At 39.7% G+C, this 24,720-nt stretch overlaps 1 protein-coding gene across 8 annotated transcripts in view; it reads left to right on the top strand.

Annotated features, from left to right (window-relative positions):
- DGKI (diacylglycerol kinase iota) overlaps nt 1-24,720 on the top strand; it is a 215,115-nt gene that overhangs the window by 104,558 nt on the left and 85,837 nt on the right. For 6 of the 8 annotated variants that reach the window (XM_064654708.1, XM_064654704.1, XM_064654700.1 and 3 more), the window contains 12 exons: nt 819-914; nt 2,684-2,766; nt 4,226-4,286; nt 7,534-7,647; nt 8,206-8,343; nt 9,502-9,580; nt 13,608-13,663; nt 14,474-14,536; nt 14,769-14,842; nt 16,254-16,365; nt 18,852-19,051; nt 22,470-22,532. In XM_064654708.1, coding sequence (XP_064510778.1) covers nt 819-914; nt 2,684-2,766; nt 4,226-4,286; nt 7,534-7,647; nt 8,206-8,343; nt 9,502-9,580; nt 13,608-13,663; nt 14,474-14,536; nt 14,769-14,842; nt 16,254-16,365; nt 18,852-19,051; nt 22,470-22,532 — 1,139 coding nt within the window. The remainder of the gene's footprint in view (nt 1-818; nt 915-2,683; nt 2,767-4,225; nt 4,287-7,533; nt 7,648-8,205; nt 8,344-9,501; nt 9,581-13,607; nt 13,664-14,473; nt 14,537-14,768; nt 14,843-16,253; nt 16,366-18,851; nt 19,052-22,469; nt 22,533-24,720) is intronic. The other 2 variants (XM_064654706.1, XM_064654701.1) reach the window with 1 other exon arrangement.

Here is a 24,720-nt window from a genome sequence, read left to right as displayed (position 1 = left end):
ATTCTGTTGGTGTGAAAATTGAAATTCAACCACAGAGGGAGAGAGAATACAGATTATTGATCTGATGGTTTGATTACCCATGTATCTTATAGAAGACCTTGCTTCCTGACTCTTCTTAGTGGATTGGTTATATAGACAAACAGCTTCGTGAGAGAGGTGGAGGGAGACTGGCCTCTGCATAGCCAGGGCTCTCTGGTTCAAGGCCTCGCTTGGGTGGTGGGAGAACTGCAGACCAGAAACTGGAATCCACATCCGTAAGAGCTCAGGACAGTATCCTCATTACTGGACTCTCTGATGTCTTGCAGGGGTAGGGAGTAGGGAGGCAAATAGTTTTCTCATTGATGTGTTGGGTTTCATCTGTGGCATTTGTTCAAAGGTGGGAAGGCAACAAGGCCAAGAATTCAAGAGCATATTACCTGCAAATAAGTGCTGATACAATTTATCTGTTAGAATGAATTAATGGAATAAGTAGCTTATTCTGTTTTCCTTTGGAAAAACTGTTTGTATTAGAAATAACACTGTGTCTGACACATTATTAATGCTGTGTGAATAATTGGGAGTGGGATGGCTGGAAATAATATTGAGTAAAATTTTAAAATAGTTATATATTACCCTGAAGTGATATTTTCCCCCTCTTATTTATATTCTCTTGTCTCATCTGGATAAATAAGTCCCAGCTGAGCACCACATTGATGTGGCTGTACTATTTCCAATACCTGAGGTAGTTTTATCAGAGCTAGGTTGGGTCTCCTGTGTGTGTTATGCCAGGAAAACATACATAGCTTGTACTAAAGCTATTTCTTGCTTCTGTTTCTCAGGAGAACAAAGGCCGGCCGTTTGTGATAAAGCCTATCTCTTCTCCACTCATGAAGCCACTGCTGGTTTTTGTCAATCCAAAAAGTGGAGGGAATCAGGTAAGAGCATCAGCTGGATCCAGGTCACAAAGTTTTAGTTTAACAGTAGGGTTTCTGCTAGTTAAATGACAATAGTTCTCGATCAGTCAGATAGAAAGGACTCTCTGCCTTAACTGCAGTCCTCAGAAGAGGTCCTTGCTGTTGAATGACCATTCCACTTTGGTGGAGCTGGGTGACTGAAATGGGTACTTGAGTATTTGAGTGGTTGCATTCCTATTTTCAGATTCTTGAAAGGAATCTAAAATGACAGTTTGGAGGTTTTCAAAAGACTTCATCTTTCCATGGAAAATTTGGGTTGCCAATGCAGTTTTAGACTTATCTTTTTCCAAAAAGTAGTTTGATTTTACTAGGAAAGGCTAGTGAATATGAAATGACATATTCCTATGGCATTTAAAAAATCATTAGTGGTCTTGTACTGTACCACAGAGAACCAGGTTTCAGTGACAGCAAACTTTTTCCTTAGGATTCTTGGAATGAATACTTACCCAAGTGAATGTTTTCCAGGTCAGTTCTGCTGCTTTTTGAACATCAAAGTATCTGAGTGCCTTTAGATAAACAGGTCCTTCTTTTAGAAAAGACTGATGTAAGATACAACAAAAGCCTATAGAGTATGGAGAATAGCATAGCCCTTATTCACCTTCTCCTCTGTTAGAAGAATTAGAGAGGATATCAAACGAAACTGCTAAGACTGATCCAAAACAAAGGAAAAAGCTGCTCCTTCTCACATTGCATAGTTCAGCTGCCATAGGATGTTGTGGATTCTGAAAGTTTACACAGGCTGAAGGAGAGATTTGGAAGAGAAAAACCTGGATTACTGGAGTCCTGTACCTCCCTCTGGCTCAAGAGTTCTATGAACCACACACAGCTGAGACTGGAAGAATACCTATGGCAAACATCACATTTATTTGCTCTCTTTGTATACCTTTTCCTAAGTACTATGACTGCTATTCTTGATTCTCCACTTAAAGGAAGGTGTCAGGCAGAAGAGCCATCCCTCAGAAGGGGAAACTGTGGAATATTCCTGATGGATATCCCAAGGCCATGTCTGAAAGGCATTCTTGAATTACTTTGGAATACAAGCTCACCCCACAGAGTTCTTAGCTCTCTGCTGATAGTAAGAGCTCCTGCCATTTTGTGTCTAGGCAGAACGTGGAGGAAGGAAACTGAGTGTCTGGAACATGAACCCAGGAGTTTGAGAAAACAAAAATCATACTTTTGGGTGATGAGTTGGCCGTGCTGCACTGAGTGAGGGAGCACTGGGGCAGCTGTAGCCCTCAGAGTCCTTCATTAAATGAGGGTTACAATTATGAGTGTTCATGGTGGTGATGGTGGAGGTCAAAGTATTGTCATTGTTTGGATATTGGGCAAGACAGTGTCAAATGTGATGGTGACTTTGCATACAATCTTGTTCAACTTCTTGCTGTCATGGATGATTGAGGGTGCTGTGGGATAAGAGAGGTTTTTTCTTGTTTCAGGTGATGAGAGGCAGGGGAATGGGTTGCTGTGGGAGATGTTCCTTTGGTCTGACCCCAAATACCTGTTCTTACGAACCATTAGTGATCTGTGTTTTGAAATTAGTCTATATACTTACATGTGAACCTTGTCCAGATTGGTGGGTTGTCTTTTCTTGTTTTGTTTGCTTTATAAAGCACAGGAAAAAAAAAAAGAAAAGCAGTTCAAATATAATGAATAATGCACACTATTATTTCTAATAATCATTAAACTACTTCTAATTTCCCTTCCTTCGATTTTTTTCTCTCTCTTGTCAGGGTACCAAGGTTCTCCAAATGTTTATGTGGTATTTGAATCCACGCCAGGTCTTTGATCTCTCTCAGGAAGGGCCAAGAGATGCGTAAGTTTTTAAGCCTTCATCTCTGCACAACCTATTTCTTTTCTTTTCTGATGAGGAAAGCAGAAAAAGGCCTAGCTTGGCTAGATTACTGGAGTGTATATGAGGTGTATGTATCCAGGTTTTGGTAGCAAAAGGGAGGACTGCAGTGGTGGCTTTTGTGAGAAGAGATCAGGAGCTGCCCCTGTGTCAGACAGAGCCAGGTCCAGATGGCTCCAAAACTGACTCACTGCTGATCCCAATGCCTGACCATTCCCTAATGGATGCGAATTACAGTGGGGTGAGGCTGTCTCCAGATTGCCATACGTGACAGCACTATGCAGGTGTCTCTGCTTGCTGAGTAACTGCCTCACTTTATCTGGACAGTTGAACTGTGATCCTCTTCCACGGGAGAGAGGACCTGTCTTTAAAGGGATGATTCTTGCTGCCAAGGGTTAAGAAACCACACTTCTATGGTACCTGAAATGGGAATACTTGCTGTACTTAACAGTCTGTTCAGCCCTACTTTGGCAATTTAGGCAGCACAAAAAGCTAGTAATAATGTAAAATAAAATATTTACCCGTATAAGAACAGTCTAAGTATTTCTATTCAAGGCACCCAAGCTTTTTGTTATTCCTGCAGAAACATCTACAGTGCTGTTCTCTCAGATGTTTGGAGGCTTTAAGGCAGACATACAGTTATCAGAGCTGTATTATGGGGCTAAAGGAGGATTAGGTCCTCTGGTCACTCAGCTCTCTACACACAATGTACCCACTCCATTACAAGATATTTTGTTCTGCCATTCCTTGATGCACCTGAAGAAGCAGGACTTCAATGGGTGCTTTTTTTGTCTCTCCTGTTGGTATCTTAGATCAGATATCCCGGAAAAGGCCTGTATTAGATGTTCTTGCCTTCTGTGGTGTTAAAATGTAGTTACCAACTGAAGAAGCTGTCATATTCTACAAGCTTGAGAAACAGTAGCTTGTCAAATCATGATGAGGGATAGTAAATTTTGTTTAAGAACCTCAGTGTTTAAATTCATTTACTTTAGGGTAAGAGAAAAATGAAAGATTGACCTCTCTAGAGGGAATGTGAGAATCTGGCCTTCCAGATTTAGCATGGCAGCATGCTAAACTGATCAAACACTTGTCAGGAGGTGCTGCCTAACAAGGAAGGAAGGTCTTATTTCACATCCTAGTGGTTTTGCATGTGTTTGTGTGAAGACATGAAGTGAGCCACAGGGCTCAGGTTAGGTTGGGGCTGTTGTTGCCTGTGACTGCCAGGGCCAAAGCCTTGTCACTGCTGAGGCTTTTGGCAACAGATTTTTTTTTTTCCCACCTCCACTTACATTCTTCTTAGTAATGAATATTTGAAACTGCAGGAAGCGATGGTTACACTGTCACTCAGCAAAACGCATAAAAAGTGTCTGCATTATTGTTCTGATATTTTTTTTCCTTTTTTTCCCTTTCCCTCCCTGGCCAGGCTGGAGCTGTACAGAAAAGTGCCAAATCTGAGGATCCTGGCCTGTGGCGGGGATGGGACGGTAGGTGGCCGGTGCCTGGCAGCCCTGTGGTCTTCGGCCAAGTGATTAAATTCCTTGCAGTGATGGGTTCCCCACCTCACAACACCTGCAGAGGCAGATAAGATACCTAATGCTTGTGAAATCTAATATTGGTTTTTCAATTTTATGTGTGGCCTGGCCTGTGTAGATATGTGGCCGGATCCTAATGTCCAAAGTCCTTTTTCCTTTATGCATAAAGGTTTGGTACAGCTTCAAAAAGATAAAGACTAATTTTGCTGCTCTCCTCTCGCTATTTACGTAGATCTGAGGGTCTAGCAGGTTAAACCAGTGACTGGGAGCCACTTTGCTCCTTCCTGCTGTTGTCTCCATGATGTCTGAGTACAGTAAAGTAGTGTCTTCTCTGTGCCTAAAGAAAGTTAGTTTCCCCATTTTCTTTATGAAGCTTCTGTGAGGAAGGATATTGCATTGGTCGTACAATTAGCTTGGCATCCGGCAGATCCATGTTCAGTATTTTTCTTTGCAACAGAATTTCTGTGTTCTTGGATAAGTGAATAGATTCAAATCTTTAAAGGATTTGGGCACCTTCGGTTGGAGACAGACTCTGCAGTTTAGGGTCTGGAGGCCATGAGTGGTAATGGAGTTATTGCAACTGCATTCTCTCTCCAGTAATTAGGAATGTTATAAATCCCAGTCTGTGCCACTGAGTGCTTAAATACAGTTGAAAAACTGCCCTTTAATCTCTAGTAGGCTCAGTTCCCCAAAATGCATTTGATAGTAATTTTAACAGTAAGTATGCTAAGGAAAATGCATTACCCCTTGCAAGATGCAATGATTGGACAGAATAGATATATGTAGATGTTTAGGGCTTGGAGAGGTGGTTGGTTTATTTTGTAGTGAGCTGTAACCCCACTCTTAGCTCATCTCTGCTTGAATTTCTTGGGGAATTTTTTGTTCAGCTTCTGTGGGTTCCTTTAAAACCCCATCAGTAGGGTTACTAATACCAATGCTTCCCCTGGAAGTGTGAAGGAAAAAAAAAATTAGTGATAAGACTGCTGTCTTGCTGGTTCATGGGGAATTAAAACATTACTCAATTATGAACTTTTCTTAAGAAATGTGCAAGGCATTGCTTTAGCAGGAGACATAAGCTGCAAAAAAGTTATTCAGTCAGTTGCTGGAATTCTTTCTCTTTTCCATCTGAGGAAGCCAGTGTTTTCACAGGGGAAAAAACTATTTGTCATGAAGGTATTAAAATAGAAAAGAATGCAACTACATTGAGTCAGACCATCCTTTGTTTTCCCTTTGCTGAACAGTGCAAGCGAGAGGTGGCAGCACCTTCTCATTAGTATGAACAGCACTCCATTATTACTTTTGCTGCCACTCAGTTTGAAGCAAATTAATATCTAGTTATTCCCAAAGCCATTACATTTAGAAATGAGAAATCTGGCTCAAATGGACTTAATGAATATGCAATGAGACCAGATGTTACCTTGCATTATTGAGCTGAATCAGAACTTATTGTAAGTTTTCCATCATAACTGCTTGCTGTTACTTTCCAGGGCAGAGGTGGAAAGCTTCCCTTTCAAAGCAGTCAGGAGGTTTCTGTTTACAGGGAAATGATAGTCTGTGCCATCCTTGATTGTACAGCTAAGGTACAGGGTTTAGAAGTGACCTCAAGTTTAATAGCAATGTTGTACTTATAAATTAGTAATTTGAAGTTTCTGTTTATCACTTAAAATCATTCACAGAAGTGCTAGGTATTGTAATGTTATCTGTAGCAGTGAGAGGCTGAAGTGCAGGTGTGTGGATTAAGTCAGTGGTAATGGCAAAAGACCCTTTAAGATTTCCTGGCCCCACTGAAGTTATTTGGACTGTTTTTTCTGTCTCCTGTTAACAATGTTGAAGGATAGATATTTTCAAAGATAGGGGATTATTTACCTCTGAAAATCCCTCTAAAAGACCTACATACTTCTGGTGACATCCAAAGTCATGAGAGCTGTAAATGCCTGAGATAACTGTTGTCAGACGATGAATTTGAATATGGGATCACATCCCAGATGAATGCTTTAATAATTGGACAGTTGGTTATGATAAATAGCTGTCTGATAAATGCCATTTGTGCAAAAATAAATTTATCTGTTAAGAGACCTGGAGAAAGAAATACCCTGGAATACTGAATAGCATGGTGGTTGCTATGTTTATCAGGCCACCCTCTCTGCTGATCTTCAGATTCCAGCTATTGTTCCCAGTACCCATGTTATGCTGAGTGCCTTTTGTGAAGCTCCGGTGTAATCCCAGTTTGGGTTAAGAATCTATTTCAAACCACAATAATATTAGTTGGGGTAAGAAAAATTTTGTCCGGCTGCAGTCAGGATTTCTGTTTTCTATCTTATTTAAAAGCTCACATTTCCAGTAAAAACAGCATTTTTGGAAACTGTGAGAGGAAAAAAAAATCTTCTGTTTATTTTTACTAATGCTTTATTTAAAAATGCAACCCAGGTTCTTCACAAATTATTATTATTTTTTTTTTAAGTGGAAGTAGTTTAAAGTGAGAAGTAGTTTAATAAAGAGTTCTTTGGTTTTGTGTCAAGAACATCAGTTGTAAAATGTTTGGTAACATCTTTAGTAACATTTTTAGTAACAATTCTTTCTCCCCCTTGGAAATTACCATTTAATGAAAACAGAATAGTTTACAGTAATTTGTTCCTTTGGATAGATTTCTAGTTGAAAGTTTTATGTAGTCCAGAATAATGACCGGAGAGAGAAATAGCTGTGTAAAATAACTAATAGCTCAGAATACAAAAGAGACTGATTCATTGTTCCAAATCCAAGGCCTTTAACCCTGAGCATTAAACTCTGTCTTTTATTCCAGTCTTTTAGTCTTTTATTTGATATATATGTGTATATATCTATATATTATATAGATATAGATATTTTGTACTGAGTAAAATAATTCAGCATTAAGGTCTCTTGTCTGGGAAATGGGAGACTTGGGGGCAAGTTAATGCTTGACATGACAAGTTCTCAGACACCATGCAGTTTTTATGCGTCTCTCACATTTTCTTTCATAACTGTTGTCAAAGATTTAGTTTCTTTTGGCATAGTGGTAATTTTAAAGACATTATCTTGAATTTTCAATTATTCTTCTTCGTTCACTTTTGCATTTCTTTTACATGGTCTTTGCTGTGAATAGGAATATGATATGATCAAAATATGCCTTTTTCCTTTTAATCTTTCTGACTGCCAATTCTCTGCATTTCCCTTTTTATAGGTGGGCTGGATCCTCTCCATCCTTGATGAGCTGCAACTCAGCCCCCCGCCTCCAGTGGCTGTCCTTCCGCTTGGCACTGGGAATGACCTTGCCCGCACCCTCAACTGGGGTGGGGTAAGGACTGACTGGGGCACCCTTGTGTGGGGGTTCTCAACTTGCTGCTTGGATTTAGTCGTGTGTGGTGGACCTTCCTTTGGGCTAAAATAGCAGGCAGGGCTGTGTCCAAGGTCTGCTTCACTTTAGGCGTAATGGCTTGATTCAATTTCCAGTCTGGGATTTTGAATTACTATTGATGTAGTTGTAATAAAAGTGTATTTACATATATCTGGGATTTCAGGCTGAGTAATGAGGATGATATGCAGGCTTCTAATTTAAGTATAGTTTAAACTTTATTTCTCTTTGTTTATCCTTGACTACAGCATTGGAGTTATTCCAGGCAACACAAATACACTTTGAGTGCCTCTCCTTATGGCTTTATTTTGCCTGCCCTACATTTGTGCACCTCAGTAATAGCTTGTTATTGATGCATCAAAATTTATCAAATGTCTTGGGAACCTTTGATCTGGTGTTTTAGGCCTGTATGAAAGGAGGGAGGTCTGTCAGGTAATTGGTGAGTGACTTGATTTGTTTTCACCATCCGTGGCTGATACTCTGGTCACATTCTGCTGTCAGGGTTACACAGATGAGCCAGTGTCCAAGATCCTCTGCCATGTAGAAGATGGGACCATTGTCCAGCTGGACCGCTGGAATCTGCAGGTTGAGCGCAACCCTGATTTGCCCCAGGATGAGCTGGAGGATGGGGCACGTAAGGTTAGAGCCTACTTTTTCCCACGGAAACTATAGGATGCTTATGAATGCCTTTGGGTTGCACCATAAGCTGCATGGGTGGGGAGTCATAAACATTTTTAATTTTCTATTTGCATCTCTTCTTTTGTTCTTTTCATGTGTCAGTGATTCCAGAGTTGTGTGAAATGTAATGCGTTTATTTGTTGTTTGTAACTCCCAGGCATTGAACATTTATGCCAAGGACTAAATCCTGGAAAAAAAATCCCTAGCATTTTATCAGAAAGGTCATTGTTGTTTTTCTCTAGTTGCAGGAGAAGCAACCCTGTGACTACCATCCATTTCCAAATTAGGCAAAACTAAAAACAGGATGTAAAATTTTCTTCCTTAGGATTTTGCTAATGGATACCAGCTGTTTGCTACTTTACAGCAAGGTGTAGTGTATTTTTGTATTTAACTTCTTTGTGTGTGGGTCTCCATATAATCTCCATTAGTGTATCTTGATAATTGAAGAGTGGGAAAATCTTTTGTGAGGGAATCATATAGTAATATGCCATTTGGACTGGAGATGTTGAAAGTGCTACAAGTATAAAAAAACCCCTGATTCTGTGAACCATTTTCCTCTTCTCAGTTATAATTTCCAGCTTGTCTGTTGGATGGTACTGTTGCCTTTGTACAGCCCTGCTGGGCCTGTGTAACAATGAAGAGGCCAGATGTGTGCTTCCCTCATGCACCCTCAGTAGAATCAGGGCTTCTTCTCTGGGACTTGCATTGGTCCTGGTTATATGTGAAGTGAGAAGGACACAGCTTGCATTTCATTTGCCGTGCTGAGCTTGAGGAGCCAGCAATTATGAAAATCTTTGTATTGGTGACATATTAAGTAGTGAAGCCTTATGGGAAATCTCAATGACAACATAAAGAACCCTTTGATGTGTTTACGAGGATACATATATGGTTATAAAGTACTGTAGATGTGTTTGTGTTCTTTGGGTTCTTGTATCTGATCCTCTTCCACAAGCCATTACTAACCTTCAGAGCAACCTTCTGCTTACATTTTCCTGATACGTCCTACTTTCTTCTGAGGTTTTCCTGACATGCCAGCTTTAAAGTAGTTAATCCCTGGTGTGTTGAGAAATGTTTAATTCATGTTATTTTTACATCTCTATTTTTATTATCTAATTACAGCTTCCCCTCAATGTCTTCAATAATTACTTCAGCCTTGGATTTGATGCACATGTTACGCTGGAGTTCCATGAATCTAGAGGTAATAGGGACATTTTATTTCCTTAGCCTTGTGGATGGGCAGTTAATTCATGAATTAGAAATGGAGTTGGATTTGATATCCTGTTCTTATAATTCAGAAGGGAAGCTGGAATATAAAAACACAAGATACAATCACTTTCTTTCTTCTTGTATGTGTCATGAGTTTCCGAGGGACTTTATAATTAAAAAGTGAAAAAAGTACAAGGAAGACTGTCGTTTACTGGAGGAAAAGGACTAAAAGGGAAGATTTTTGAGGTTTTAGATCTTGTAAAGGAGATAAGTACAGACATAAAGGAAGTTAATGATGATGCAGAAATGTCAGAATAAGAGAAAGAAAAATAAGTTAGTTGCAAGTGTGGAGGTGGAGGGAGGAGAGGAGCTGCAAGTCTGGAAGTAGCAGGAGGATAATTGTGTTCTCAAGCTAGAGGGCTGTTATCTATGGATGAGTACAGCGCATTGACACTGGACTTGGTACAGACCCAGAGTGTCTCTATGCAAGTTAAAGGGTTTTAATGTCTACAGAACTGTCAGGAATTGAGCAGTTGTAGCATCTTGTCTGTCCTTGTGCCAGTGGCAGTTTTACCACCCCATACAGGTTGAAATGTGGCTTAATTGGCTGGGTTCTGGACTGATGTGAACTGCTGTATTTATATGGTTTAGGCAGGAGTGCTTGTAGAAACAAATCTGGTTCAATTCTCTATGTTCAGCTTTTGGTCATTCCAGCTTCATATGCAGGTATTTTTTTCTGAAACACAACCTCCCTTATCTTCACTGTCATACTATCAGTGTGTCATTTCAAGATGAAAAGACAGCACTCTAATGCCAGGCTAAATAAAGAGCAGGATAGATGATGGAATGAGCTAATGCATATTTTATAATGTTTAAGACTGCTTCAAGCTTTAGGAATAATAATGAGGGGCCACAAAAGGGCACAGGAATGAAATGATGACAGCTGTATGCATTTTTTTTATGAGTGCATATCACTATGCATTGCTAATGTGACTGTGAATATACAGTATAGATTAAGTGCATGTCTACTTTCTCATTTAATGGAGGCATTATTTAATAATGAAGTTATGGAACCCTATAAAGAATGAATGTTATTCCAGACATGCCAGTGTTTTAAAAATTTACATGAGTGAAAAAATACTTGGCAGAGCAAGCTGCGTGTATGTGTGGCCAGGAGAGCTTTTTGTAGCACAAGTCTTTACTGTTGGTGGCTACCTTATCTTCTCAAATGCTAAAATATACAAAGTGAATCCTATGTATTTTTAGGAGAGGGAAGCTTATAGCCTTGGAGATGTTGCTGGTGTGTGGGTTGTATTGTTTTTCATATGGAATTGGGCTGGCTCTGCCTGGAGGAGAGAAGGTTCCCTGGAAACTTTATTGCAGCCTTTCAATACCTGAAGGGAGCTTATAAGAAAGATGGAGCCAGATTTTAACCAGGGCCTGTTGCAATAGGACAAGGGGTAATGGTTTTAAACAAAAAAGAGAGTAAATTTAGACTAGATATAAGGAAGAAGTTTTTAACAATGATGGTGATAAAACACTGGCACAGGTTGCCCAGAGAGGTGATGAATGCCCCATTCCTGGAAACACTCAACGTCAGGTTGGATTGAAAAGGCTCCAAGCAACTTGATCCAGTTGAAGATGTCTCTGTTCATTGCAGGGTAGTTGGACTAGATGTCCTTCAAAGTTCACTTCCAACCCGAAGTATTCTATGGTTCTGTGAAATAAGCAGCGCAAAGAAAATTCCAATCTCTTTTCCAAATGATGACAGCCCAGAGAAATTCTTAGCAACAGTAGCAAAGTGTAAAGCACTTTCACAGCTGTAGCACTTGGGCTATTGAGTTAAGTGGCTATGTGTAGTTGCTTATGTGGAGCTGTTGTAATCACATATACTATTAAAACAAACGAACACCATGCCTGCAAATCAAAATAAGATAAATTGATATGAACTCTCAGCCTAGCAGGGCACTTTATGCAACAGAGGTTGGTCAGCTGTTATATTTAGAATAAGTAGTGATTACAATGTCTCAGAGGAACTTGTACGTGAATGTGGCCTTTTCCATGGCAACCTCTATACTTTTCTTGTGACTAATCAGATTGAGACTTGAGAATTGGATCCAAGTCTCATGTACTTAGCTCTGCATCTTCAGGAAGTGTTCTGGTTAGCTATTCCATTGCCATCCTTATGCTTTGCTAGAGCACAGAAGATGCAATTTACTTTATCCCTACTGACATGCTGTTTGATCCCTTGGCTCTGAAGGACTGTTCATTTGCAGGAAGCCCCCCCTGCACTGCACACACACAGAGTCTAACACATTCCATTCTCTACTCCCTTGATAGTTTGAGAATGGTGAGGATGTAGTGAGCCTTGGATCCGCAGTCTGTTGTTTACTTCTACAATCAAAGTTGCACTCTAATCAACTTTAGGCTCTATTCTATATCACAGAAAGAGTCCTTCCTCCCTACCTATGCTCATCTGCGATGTCAGAAATAGGAGCAGTACGTTGAGGGCCTGCTGAGTCCCTGTCCTCAAAAAAGCTCCTTTTGCATTCTAAACTAGGACTTTGGTTATGGTGAGCATTTGTCCTAAGATCCATGTAAGATCCAGTGCTCTGGTGGCTGCTGTCTGGAGCCATCAGGGATAGTCACATCAAAGAACCTGCAGAACAGGCACTAAACCTTTAGAAACCTTCCGGTGCTTGGCACGGGGTGTTGAGACCTTCTGCAAAGAGCTGTGAGCTCAATAAGTGGGATGAGATTTACTTATGCAGTTAAATTAATTGCTTGAAGTAGAAGGGCCCCTGACTGAGTTTGACTCACCTGTGACACAAAAGAAGGATGATACAGTAACTGAGCAAGCAGTCAAATCAGAAACTTCAAGCAGCTCATTCTTACAAAATGGAGCCTTATATTGTGACATGTAGTGACTTCAAAGAGAACTAGAAGTATTGTTTTAAGTGGTCATTTGAGAAGTAATTTGAATGTGTTCACACCAGTGTGATGCTTTAGCCAGAAAGACAGTCTTGGTAGTTGGATGTTTTCACTAGAGAATCACTGAGCAAGGGTGGACAGTTGATACTAACACTGATTACAGTGCCAGAAGGTCTGCTTCTGAAATCTCTTGATGCCACAGACTAGGAAAGCAGTTCCCAAGGAGAATGACCTGTATTCTGGGAAACGTGCCTTATAATGGGAGATTAAAGGAACTCCATTTAGCTTATTCAAAAGAAGGTTAAGAGGCAATTTAATCACTGCCTGTAAGTATTTACTCAAGGAGAAGATATCTGATAGTTGAAGGCTCTTTAATCTGACAGAGAAGTATAATAAGATTTAGCAGTTGGCAGTTGAAGACTGAAAAATTTCAAGAGAGGAATCCCCCACATTTACTTTAACAGTGAGAGTAATTAACCATTTGATGTGCATTACTACTAGACTTAAAATTCTCCATCATGTGGAATCTAATAAAAATGAAATGGTTTTCTGAATAGGTTTTAGAGTAACCACTGTTTTTTTTAACTTGCTGCAGGAATATTTGGGTAGAAATGTCTGTTCCTCAGTAGCTCTTTAACACATCAGAATTTAAGTGTTTGTTTCATCTTGTAATTAACTAATGCTTTACTCCTGCTTAAAAACATGGCTTAGTGTTTCATAAATTTCTAATAATTCTTGGAAATTTTTTCTGCATTGGTGAAAACAGAAGTCTCAAATCGTACTGAGGGATCATAAGATGAGTAGTCTGAGAGGTGTTAAATTAACTGAATTCTTGTTACCTCTTTGCTTTTGTTTCCTTCTATTTTCACTCTCTGCAGGAAAGGGAAAGAATTCAATATCAGTGTTTGAAATCTGATAGCAGATAAAGGCACAGATGGGGGACAGTCACACAGGAAAAATGTATTTATGTTAATATTTTCACTGAGTGATATGTGCTAAAAGCACTATAGTGCTGGCAGGGAATGTGAAGGTATAATGAAGTCTGTTTTATTAGGGTGTTCATATTTTTCTTTTTTATCCTTTCACAGAAGCAAATCCAGAGAAATTCAACAGCCGCTTTAGAAATAAAATGTTTTATGCAGGGGTGAGTTATGATTTGTCTTACAGAACGATGCTAACTTAGTTCCTTGAATGTTCTTTTAAATATTTTCCCCCCCACTTTCTCACATCAGGAGCTCAGGCCAGTTCATTTTGCCCATTGCAATTTCAAGTGCACGCACACAGGTGTCTGTTGGAAAGTGCCTGAAGTACAGGTGTTATACAGAGCTGAGCAGGTGAGAGAAATGCCACTCCTTTGGACGCAGTACTGGTCATATCTTGGTCCCCCTGCTTCTGGCTCATAAGCTTCTCAAGAAATTGCTCCTCTTCTTTCAGGGTTTGGGAAGCACATGGATAGTGACTTTCCTAGAGGAATTCCCAAAGTTTTGGCCTGCATCTTTGTAGCTTTGAGAAACAGTCTTGGATGTAGGGTCATGGGGAGTAGAGAGCACAGATCAGGTATCTGGAGTGATTAATTTTCATGTGTGAATATGCAAATAGAATTAACCAATTCTACATTCAGGAGGTACATGGACAACACTTTATTCTAAAGTATTTAAGAGAGAAACACTAGTTTGATAATGTATGGCATATAATGTATTTCTGGATGATGACTCCCACTGTACCCGTGTGCCTTAAACATGGAAACAAGCAAGAATTTGCACTTAAATCCTTGGATGCCCAAGGACTTTTTTCAGTTAACCTGTGAAAGGGAGAAGTACCATAATTAAAAAAAGAAAATAATCACATCTTCTATGAGAATAAGTTTGACGAAAGAATGGCATTTTGGTAATGTGCTGGAATAAGAAAAGAGAGGAATTGCTGCTGACAATTCCTGCACCTTTTTCTGTTGCAGGCAGCCTTTACAGACTTTCTGCAAAGAAGCTCAAGAGATTTATCCAAGCATGTTAAAGTTGTGGTAAGTATAGGAAATCATAGTGTCATAGTATTGTGGGAAGGGGGTGGGTGTGGGAGGTTGGAGAGAGCGTGAGGTGAGAGTTTAATGGCTCTGTTACTTTTCAGTTTTGAGCATGACATTTGCAACACATTCCAAGGAAAGTCTTGGGAAAGTTGTTACAAAGCAGCAACACTTCTCTTGTCTGTGGCTCCATTCAGCAATTTCTCTGTGCTCTGTCACTTTGGCTTTGTAGTGTGATGGTACAGACCTGACTCCAAAGATCCAGGAGCTGAAGTTCCAGTGTATAGTGTTTTTAAACATACCCAGGTAAGCTCAAGACAAATGCTTGAAGTTATAAAACAAAAATAATAATAATTTTTAAAAGAGATCTGCCAGTTATCCTAGACTGGGTAAATGTGCTGAAGCATATTGCCAGTGGGCTACCTTGTTGAGAGTTACGTGCTTATAATACTGTTAATTAGCAATACAGAATGGCATCAGAGTGCAGCGAAACCATCCTTCAAAAAGTTGAATATCCTGATGCGGTAGAAATGCTTAACAGACTCACTTTCAAAAGTTGTGCACCTAACCTGCAAACAAAATAGTAAGGAAAGACACGAATGTCTAGTCTTTTGCTTAATTAGAATCAAAGTGTGAAAGGAAGAAGGGAGGAGAGGGCAGAAGTGGAGGGAAAGATCAATATTTTTCCAGTAGAAGAACACCAAACTGTTGAAAGAAGTGCTGGTTTTTAACACGTTACAAGGTGTCAACTAATAAAAATACAACTGTATTCTTAAAAGTTGTCAATCTCCTGCTTTCTAGAACAGTAGTCTCTAAACTTATTTTGATTGTGCAACCCTATCAGTAAAAATCTTTTGATAACCACCCCAATATGTAAATATGTATATTTATTTCTAAATTATATACATGTACCACTATACTAATATTACACACAATATTAAGCAAACATAAATAATAAATTAAGAAAGGATATCATAAAAATGAAACAAACTTACTTTAATATTTGTTTTCTTATTTGTTAAAAGTAAAAGCAATTCTTTTCTTCACACACACTAATTGTCTTGTCAGCTGTGGATTTTTCTTGCATACACCCTGTGGTGTGTGCACCCCACTTTGGAGACCACTGCTTTAGACAAGCTACCACTTTGCTCCACATGCAGTCCCAAGCACTCGATCTTTTGAGTCCTGTGCTGCCTTCATTGCAAGCTTCTACTTGGTGTCACCTCTCCAAAGTTTCCCCTTCTATCACTCTCAGATCACTTCTACATCCATTCTTTAATGGTAGAAAAGGCAGATATTACAGCTGTATCTGTCCTGCTTCTTATTCTCCCTGCTACCTCTAGCTATGCAATGTTTGGCATTCCTTGTGCTGTCAGAACTGCTGAGCTAGCAGGGAGAGAGGAAATGGAGCTCCAAGGCTGGAGTTGCTGCTGCAGCCCCATGCCTGCCTAGCATAGGGGCAAAACAGCTTTATGTCTCAACAGGTCACCTGCAGGAATCAAAGCAAATAGGGAGAACAAAGTGCTGCTGCTCTGTTACCTATTTCCTGGTGTTTCCCCCTTTTACTCTCACAGAGGAACCTGATAAAGATGATGGTGGATATATCTGTGGGTGTTGTATCAGCTTGGAAAGAAGCAGAGCATGCTAATAGGCTACTAGTCAGGACCCCCAGGGCCAACTGCTTTCTCACACTTGCTTTCCAAACTTCTCTCTGTAGGTATTGTGCTGGCACAATGCCCTGGGGAAACCCTGGAGATCACAGAGACTTTGAGCCCCAGCGCCACGACGATGGCTACATTGAGGTCATTGGGTTCACCATGGCCTCTCTGGTGAGTGCATTGCAGGTGCTCCCCTGCCTGCAGGAGCTGCCAGACTCGGTGAACTCTGGGCAGCACGACAGAGCACAAAGCTGTCCTTGTTACCGAAGACAAGCGTGTTTCCACATAGTCAGCCAAGGCCAAAGCCTGCGCTGCTGTTAAACGACAGAGTCAAGCTATAGTTTTCTCATAAAAGAGGTGTTATTTAATAATAAAAGTGTATTCTTTGCAAAATAGGGCTAATTTGCATGTGCAATGCTACCAACCTAAATGGCAAGATTATTACAGTAACAACACTACAATAAGAGCAGCATGCAGACATGATTTTACTGTGGGAATGTTCTATGATGAAATAAATACTGCTTTTTCCTTTTAACTTTTGTATATTTCAATCCACAGCATAAAAATCCCTTTTTTTAAAATAACTGGCTGTTGGAAATAAATATGAACTATTATATAAAATTATATGCCCATACAGTTTCCAAATGCCCACTAAAAGTCCTGTGAAACTTCACTAATAGCTGTGGAAAACTTATTAAGATTTCTGTCATGAATATTATCTCTCCTTTTTATTCACTAGGGAAAGGAAATTCAGCCAACAATTTAAATTTGTCAATGCACTTTCTGTCAATGCTGTCTTTAAAGTGAACCAAAACAGTTACCACAAAAGCAATCTCACTGTCCAATACCCTGATGTCCTGCTTATCACAGTGGTCAAAAACAGGGATACAGTGACATAATCTCGTCAGAAGCTGATTAAATGCAGTCAGAGAGTTGGTAGTTAACCCTGTGCTAGTACTAGTCTACATAGGGCACTGCAGCTTGAACTTGGTGTGGCCAGGAGAAGGCCCATATCTGGGCTTCCTGGCAGGCTTTTATAAATCACACTTAAGTCCATAACTTTAGGCCTTTGTTGCTGCTATGTCTTGTGTGAATGAGGTTAAAACTAGGTTTTCACTAAACTCACACACTTTTTGTGTGATCTGCCCCCAGTGCAAATCACTTTCAGTGAATACCCACGACAACGGTGTTTGCTTCCTCAGAGAGAAATCCTAGCAAATCTAATATTCAAAGTAAGCAAAAGTAAAAGGCAGTCTTGACCAACAATCATTTCTCTAAAAGTCTGTCTGGGTTAAGGATTCTTTTTTGGCCTTCGTTTTTTTGATGGGTCAAGTGGATTAGGGAAATAACCTACAAATAAGAAAAATTTTGTTTGTTAGCCTAATAGATCTTGTGGAGTAAACCTGAAGAATTCAGGGCATGTTTTTGAAAATGCTGTCAAATTCTATTTAGCATATAGCAGCTGGCAGTTTTCAGCTGGAAGAGTTTTTGGGTTTGCCATTAATGTGACTCTAGCCAGTCAAAGTGGCTAGAGTGATCTCAGAAGCTACCAACAATTTCAGCTGGGGCTTAATTTGAGAAGTGGGGCTCTTTAAGCTGCTGTTTCTCTTTAAAGGAAGCCTAGGGTCTACAGTTTTACTTTGGTTGTGATGCTGAGGAACCTCTGTAATCCTAGACTGTATTGATATAATCCTGGCTTGCTCTGTATATCTCTCAGATGTGCTTGCTCATACCTAAGAAGGTCTGTGAAAACAAGGGAGAGAATTGCTTTATAAGAACTATTATTATATTATTGATCATAATTTCAGTTGATCCATAATATTAAGTGCACAGAGCAGGGTTAGGGTCTTGACTTGTGTTTAGGCTGTTCTCTGTTAGTACTGCATTAATATAAGATTTTTTTTCTGCATCTGATAGATGAGAATTAATAGTCTCATAGTAGTCATACCATTAAAAAATAAATTTCTGCCCAAATGTATCTTCCCAGAACTTGAAGGATCTGCTCATTGTCTTCCTTGCCTAATTTCTTTGAAATGGATTCTTAAACATGGTATTTAATTATTTTTAAAAAGGTCCTTCTACTTGCTCTTTTCAGCCTGTCTAATGTTGAGGTTGACTTGCTGTGTAAGCTTTCATAATAAGGATTTTAAATTGATCTAATTCATATTAAGGACTATTCTGTTCAGGAAGGGAAAATAATTTTTCTGTATCGCAAATGTCTCTAATTAGGGTTGCTGTTTTAAAAAGCAAATAATTATTAGCATTACTGTTAGTGTAAAAACAAACCAACCAAAACAAATTGAAACCTTTAAGAATGAAAGAATGAATGCAAGTATTCATTTGTGCACGCGCGTGTGTGCACATAGAGGTGTGTGTGCACATATAGGTGATGAGACAAGCAGTGCATGTGTTTAGATATCTGCTTGTTGCCCACCATTTTTCTTTATGAAATTTCAATTTCTGCTTTGCAATTTTTGGGTGAATCATTGTGCTCTTTTAGCATATCTTAGGCATGGAGCGCTGTATAATGGATGCTACCATCAAAGCTGCATTTTGGATTTGTTAACTGCCTGAACTATCTGTTACGAGGTGTCTTTTCTCTCTCTTTCCTTCTTGGTTTTTATTTGGGTTTTGTTTGTTTGTTTATTTTCTTCCAGGCTGCTCTCCAGGTGGGTGGTCATGGAGAGAGGTTGCACCAGTGCCGTGAGGTGACACTTTTAACGTACAAGTCTATCCCCATGCAAGTGGATGGAGAACCGTGTCGATTGGCCCCCTCACTCATTCGGATCTCCTTAAGGAACCAAGCCAACATGGTGCAGAAGAGCAAGAGGAGAACATCTATGCCTTTGCTGAATGAGTGAGTTGGATACATGCATGTCCTAATGGCAGGAGCCCGTTTGGGGCAGCATATTTGGTGATGGATTTTGCATGTACTGGACTTGCAGAGCATTTGAAAAATAAATAAAAAAAAAAATCACATCTTCTGAACTTCCTTTTCGCTGTATTGTAAATACTTATCTGACTTTCTTTTACTCTTTATCTTCTGGGTTACCCTCTGTCTTGCTTTTAGACTGGTGCTGTGCCTTTCTGTTATTTATTTAGAAAGGTTTGTGCAGGCTCAGCGTTGTGCCTTTTGGCTTCTGACAGTTCTGCATATGTATGCCATTGCTCTTGAAGTTATTTTGATTTATTTTCTCAACTTTATTGATCTGCTTTTTAAGCTTCATTGTAGACCCTGTAAGAAATTACCAGAATCAAGAATTACTCAGGATATTTTGCAGTCTCTGTTGTGGGACCATGCTGCCTGGCACTGTTTATGGAGAAAGACCTGAAGGTCAAAGAAGGACTGTTTGTACTTTGTAGGAACCCTTCTTCACTATAGAAACCCAAATGAGAAATGAGCATTGTAAGATAAATAGAGAAAGGCTAAGAAAACTGGAAATGAGGGATATGTGAAGAGGAAAGCAGAGAACTAACATTCTTTTAGTGATTAAAAGTTATTCATAAGCACTGCAGACAAATCTTTAATAAAAGAAACCTAAATATTCAAATTTTGACCTGTGAAAATGGCCATCCAATAAAATAATTTAGATTATTTTGTAGAGGTTATTATTGTACTTCTTGTGTAGGTCTTTACTGCTGCTATAATGAGTGACATTGTAAGTGCTTTTGCTGTTTTTCATCAATTATACAAAAGGTGAAGCAAAGCAGTCTGACCTGTATACAAAGACACTGAGCTAAAGGCCTAAAGTTATCAAGGATCCACATTTAATTTGGACAGCTATGCAGTGAGGCCTTAATTTTTCTGAGGAGGTGGGTGTGGAATTTTGCTGTTACAGTTGTAGTGGTGAGGCAAGTTTTATGGAGAGGTGTAATACTTTTCACTAGACTAACTCATATAACTTGAAAAAAAAGACAAGGTCTGAGGCACACCTTTTCAGGTATCTTAAAAGTAGCGTCTCTCTTTCAGTTGTGTATCTAGTGGAAGATGCTGCTTTACTTCAAACTTTGACTCCTGTCCTGTAGAGTTGTTTGTCATCCCCTGGTTGTCAATCTGTTCAGGTAATCAAAGGCTCCCTGGTTACCTTCAACATGCTCCTATTCAATTTAGCACTCTGCTCCCTTACTGAGACTAATGCTTTAAGTTTCAGTAGAAGCCCATCTCTCTAAGGTGCAACTTCTATTTGCCTGGAAAATACGTGAGGTACACTCATCTTTCTTAAGCAGTGAAGAACAGGAGAATCTTGCCTGTGGGCAGCAGTGCCCAATTTCACCCAACCACCCCTCTTTGATCACTTGTGAAAGGTAGAATTGAGCAGAGGGCAGTCCCGGGGCATCTTTTTCTGCACTGAGGGAGACTAATGCAAATGTAAAAAGAAAATTCGTGCTGTTTTGATCTGCTAATTAGCACAGTTAAGTTTGGTTTTTGGGACCCGAATTTCAGCTATGGTAAGGAAATACAGATTTGTGGTATATGCTAGTTGTCAAAGAGATATTCTTTGTGGTTTAGCTTGATTTAAATGTACTACTGTACACTAAATGGCTGTCAGAGTCCTTTGATTTGGCTGAGGTATTTTTCTGCAGGCCTGTGTCTTGGGAAAATACACATGGTTTGTCAGGAACTCTAGTCTCAGATTCACATATCAGAAATGGTGTGTGTATATATTTACATCTATATCTGTATCTGTTCATGTATGTATTTTGCTCTCAAGTGCTGAAGGGGAAGGAGAGAGGAATTGAATCTCCTGGCATGATAAAAAGTAAATAGAATGCTAAAGGTTAAAGTCTAGGAAGCATATCGGTGTTGTAAGAAGTTCGTACAAAATGATGCTGATTTGCAGTATTGCTCAAGAGAGAAAATTTTCAATTAAATATGTTTCTTAACTTGATATCTGGGATACTTCTCCTTGTTCCGTTGAAATCTCCCAGAAAGACATATTTGATTGAACATGATAGACTGTTCTTTTATGACTATCATTTGAATGTTAGATGTGTGAGATAAGTAAGTGGGTCTAGAGCTATCCCTAATTATTAGACAGCTGTTCTTGAGCTCCTTGCCAGGAAAGCAATTAGAAAATTATCTTGGGTCGCAGTAATGCAGAGTTACTATTATTGCCAGCTTTGATATTATTGATAGTTAAGAAGAGCAGCGGGAATGCTCTTTGGGGTTTAGTTAGACTAGTGTCATAAGTAGAGAAAGACTTAATTTGAAGACGTCTTACACTTTTTTTTTTAATCCTATTCTCTTTTGTTCTGGAGGTTTGGGTTTTTTTCTTAAAAACTTAAAAGAGTTTCCCTAAAAATCTTGCTAACTAAGTTCTCATTCCTGGTCTCCACTGTTAGTCATGGTAGCATGTGAAAGAGACAAGATGTAGCTTGGTTTTCTGTGATCAAGCCAAGGCTGCGATTGGTACTTGTGAGCTATACCAAAAATTGTAGGGAATAGGAAGAGAAACTGTGGTTCAACTTTTCTAGAAATAATTTTCTGAATGAATACTTTCTGAATCTCAAAGCATGGTATTTTGTTTTCACTGACTTTTAGTTTAGGTTGAGGAAGAATATCCTGCATAATGGAAGAGAAAGGAGAGGGAAGAGCTTATAGATAAAACATATTCCATACATTTGAGAGAAAGAAAGGGACCATTTGAGTGTAAACACTAAAGGAGAGTTAATATTGAGAGTCACTATATGTAAAATGCGTGTTTCCCTAAGGTACATGAAAGAAGAATGGAAAAAACAATTTATCCTTGTGGATACAAAATCTTCAGTAAGGGTATTTCTTTATCTTAAACAGTAACTGAAGATGGTCAACTTTTAGAGGCAATTCCATCCATTCAGATCTTGGCTTTGATGTTTGTTTGCATTTTTGGACCTGCTTCCAAAGGCTGTTGCCTTGAAATTTTTCAGTGCCTGTGGAAGAAATTCTGGGGCCCTTCATCTTTCTTGTATAGTCATGTGCCTAGCTTGTCGTTGGTCCTCCTCACTCGTGTCTTTGGAAGGCTCCCGTGTGCCACGTAGCAGTGATTTTCTCCATTTGCATGTCTTCTGTTGCTCTTGGCTTTCTAGTGTGAACTCAGAGCTCTGCATGTCTCTTCATTCAACTTTTATGTGACACATTCCTTTTGTTTCTGTTTAAATGTTGTATGTCTTTCTCTTTCTTTCTTCTGTTCGACTCCTTCTCTTTCTCTCTCTCTGTCTCTTCCCTGCCTTTTTTCTTGTCTTTCCACACTGTGTGCTGTTTTTCTCCTGGCCACTCATTTCCTGCTGCCTTATAGTATCCATAAAGTGCAGTCTGCTGACCTGAGGAGAGTCTCGGCTCCCCCTGATTCCTTCACTGTGTGAGTATCCGGCTTTTTTCTATTTTAAAGTTCCATAGTTTTTTGTTGTTATCCTGTGTCATTCAGCCAGGAGATGGGGCACTAAAATCCAGTGACAAATGGGAAGAGGGAGCTCAGGTGACAGCATGACAGGCACAGGATCTTGCCAGCAAGGGCACAGTTCCACAGTACCCAAGTAAGGTGAGCAGGACGTGTCTGGTGATGGTGACCGGGTTCAGCCATTAGTCCAACTCACCAGAAATCCATAGCAACAGGCAGGTCTGAAGTACCAGGCACCATCCCTGGAAACAGTTGAGTTGAGAGCTTTTCCATCCAACACAGGAGGTTTTCTCTGAACATGAGGAAAAATGCTTTTTACTGTAAGGTTGACAGAGCACTGGCACAGATTGCCAAGAAAGGTTGTGGAATCTCCATCCTTAGAGGTATGCAAAGCCTGCCCGGACGTGGTCATGGGCAGCCTGCTCTTGGTGGCCCTGCTTGAGCATGGGTTTCATCAGATGACCTCCAGGGGTCTCTTCCAGCTTCAACCATGCTGTGGTCCTGTGAAATTTCAGAAAGCTGCAAGTTCCTCATTGTTATTTTGTAAACAAGGAAAGATTTCCAATTTGGTGTGCCTTGTCCCGGGATCATATTTGCTGTACTCTGCTGAGGAGCATAACGTAATAAAACCAACTGTGTCTCACCAATTCAGTATCTAAACAAACCTCTAGAAAAAAGTTGAGATAACCCTTATTGCTTACACAGAACATTAAGCTGGGGGTCTGGGAGAACAGGTATTGTCTCCAGGCTGAGGGATATCTCTTGGAAAATGACCTCCAAATTTTGGTACTCTTCATTTGAATGTCTCATTTGATATCAGCTGTCAGGATAATGCAGGGAGAGAGAGACTTGTGAGCCCCAAATTAATTTGGAAGTCAAAGATGTACTATGTCTTAAAATCTGTAAAAATAGATGAAACATACTGCTGCACTGTGGCTGCCAATTAATGTGTCTGGCAAATGAAAATAAGAACCTACGAGGTATCAGGGAAATTTGCTTTGAATTATGATGGCTTTGAGATTCAAATATTCCTTTGTTTCTGTGTTGAACAACATAGAATGAATCTGAGTTCCTGCTAGTACTGAACAGCAGGGCAGATTCTGCTGAGACCTGGAGGTGGATATAGCCTGTCTTAGATAAATTTCAGGATTTCTGCAGCGGGAGATGCATGGGAATTTGAGCAGCCAAAATTATTAGGTATATATGGTCTTTGTTGCAGAGACAGTAGAAGTGTAGTGTGATCCTTTGCAAATGTTTATACAAGGTGCATAAGGAAATACAAATGTTGTATTTTTAATTGAGGGTCTTTTAAAAGGAAGGTAAAGACCTGCATTTTCCAGCTGGATATTCAGAAACGAGGAGATGCACATTTGTGTTGTGTGGTTGACGTAAAGGAACACTAAAAAAAATTACCATTTAAAAATAAAACATAATTGACTTGCATAGCTCCTATTGTCCTTTTACAAGTGGAATAAGCACTGTGGGTAGACTGTGATTATTTTTTTAATTACAAAATCTGTATAAATGAAAATAGACATGTCACTACATTGGTAAATACAACTCCTTTAATAGAGTTTACAGGGTAATGGTTGCAGCACAGTATACGTATAAAACCTGTATGAACTTTCTCAGGTTGAACATGGATGCTGTGTATAGGATGAGAGTCTAATAAAGAACAGTAGGAGACAAGGTGTAAGGGAGGAAGTGTTAGAGCGTGAGCTGTTCTCCAAATGCATAATTGAGGATGAAAATGCTTATATATATCTTCCTTCTTTTTCATTACATGCTTTATAGGGAATTGAGTCTCATCTTTTCTTCATCAGTTTTTCCTATTTAGCATGTGGGTTTCTGGATATGAGCTGGAAACATGCTCTGGCAGCCCAGAAAGCCAACTGCATCCTGGGCTGCATCAAAAGCAACGTGGCCAGGGTGGATTCTGCACTCTGGGGTCTCCAGCACAGGAATGACACTGACCTGTTGGAATGAGTCCAGAGGAGGGCCACCAAAATGAGTAGAGGGACAGTGCACCTCTCCTATGAGGAAAGGCTGAGAGAAATGGGATTGTTCAACCTGAAGAAGAGAAGGCTTTGGGGGTGACCTAATTGCATCTTTCCAGTACTTGAAAGAAGCCTACAAGAAGGATGGAGAG

The sequence above is a fragment of the Pseudopipra pipra genome, chromosome 5 (assembly GCF_036250125.1).
Source record: "Pseudopipra pipra isolate bDixPip1 chromosome 5, bDixPip1.hap1, whole genome shotgun sequence".
Lineage (NCBI taxonomy): Eukaryota > Metazoa > Chordata > Aves > Passeriformes > Pipridae > Pseudopipra > Pseudopipra pipra.
This window is presented reverse-complemented; position numbering and strand designations above follow the sequence as displayed.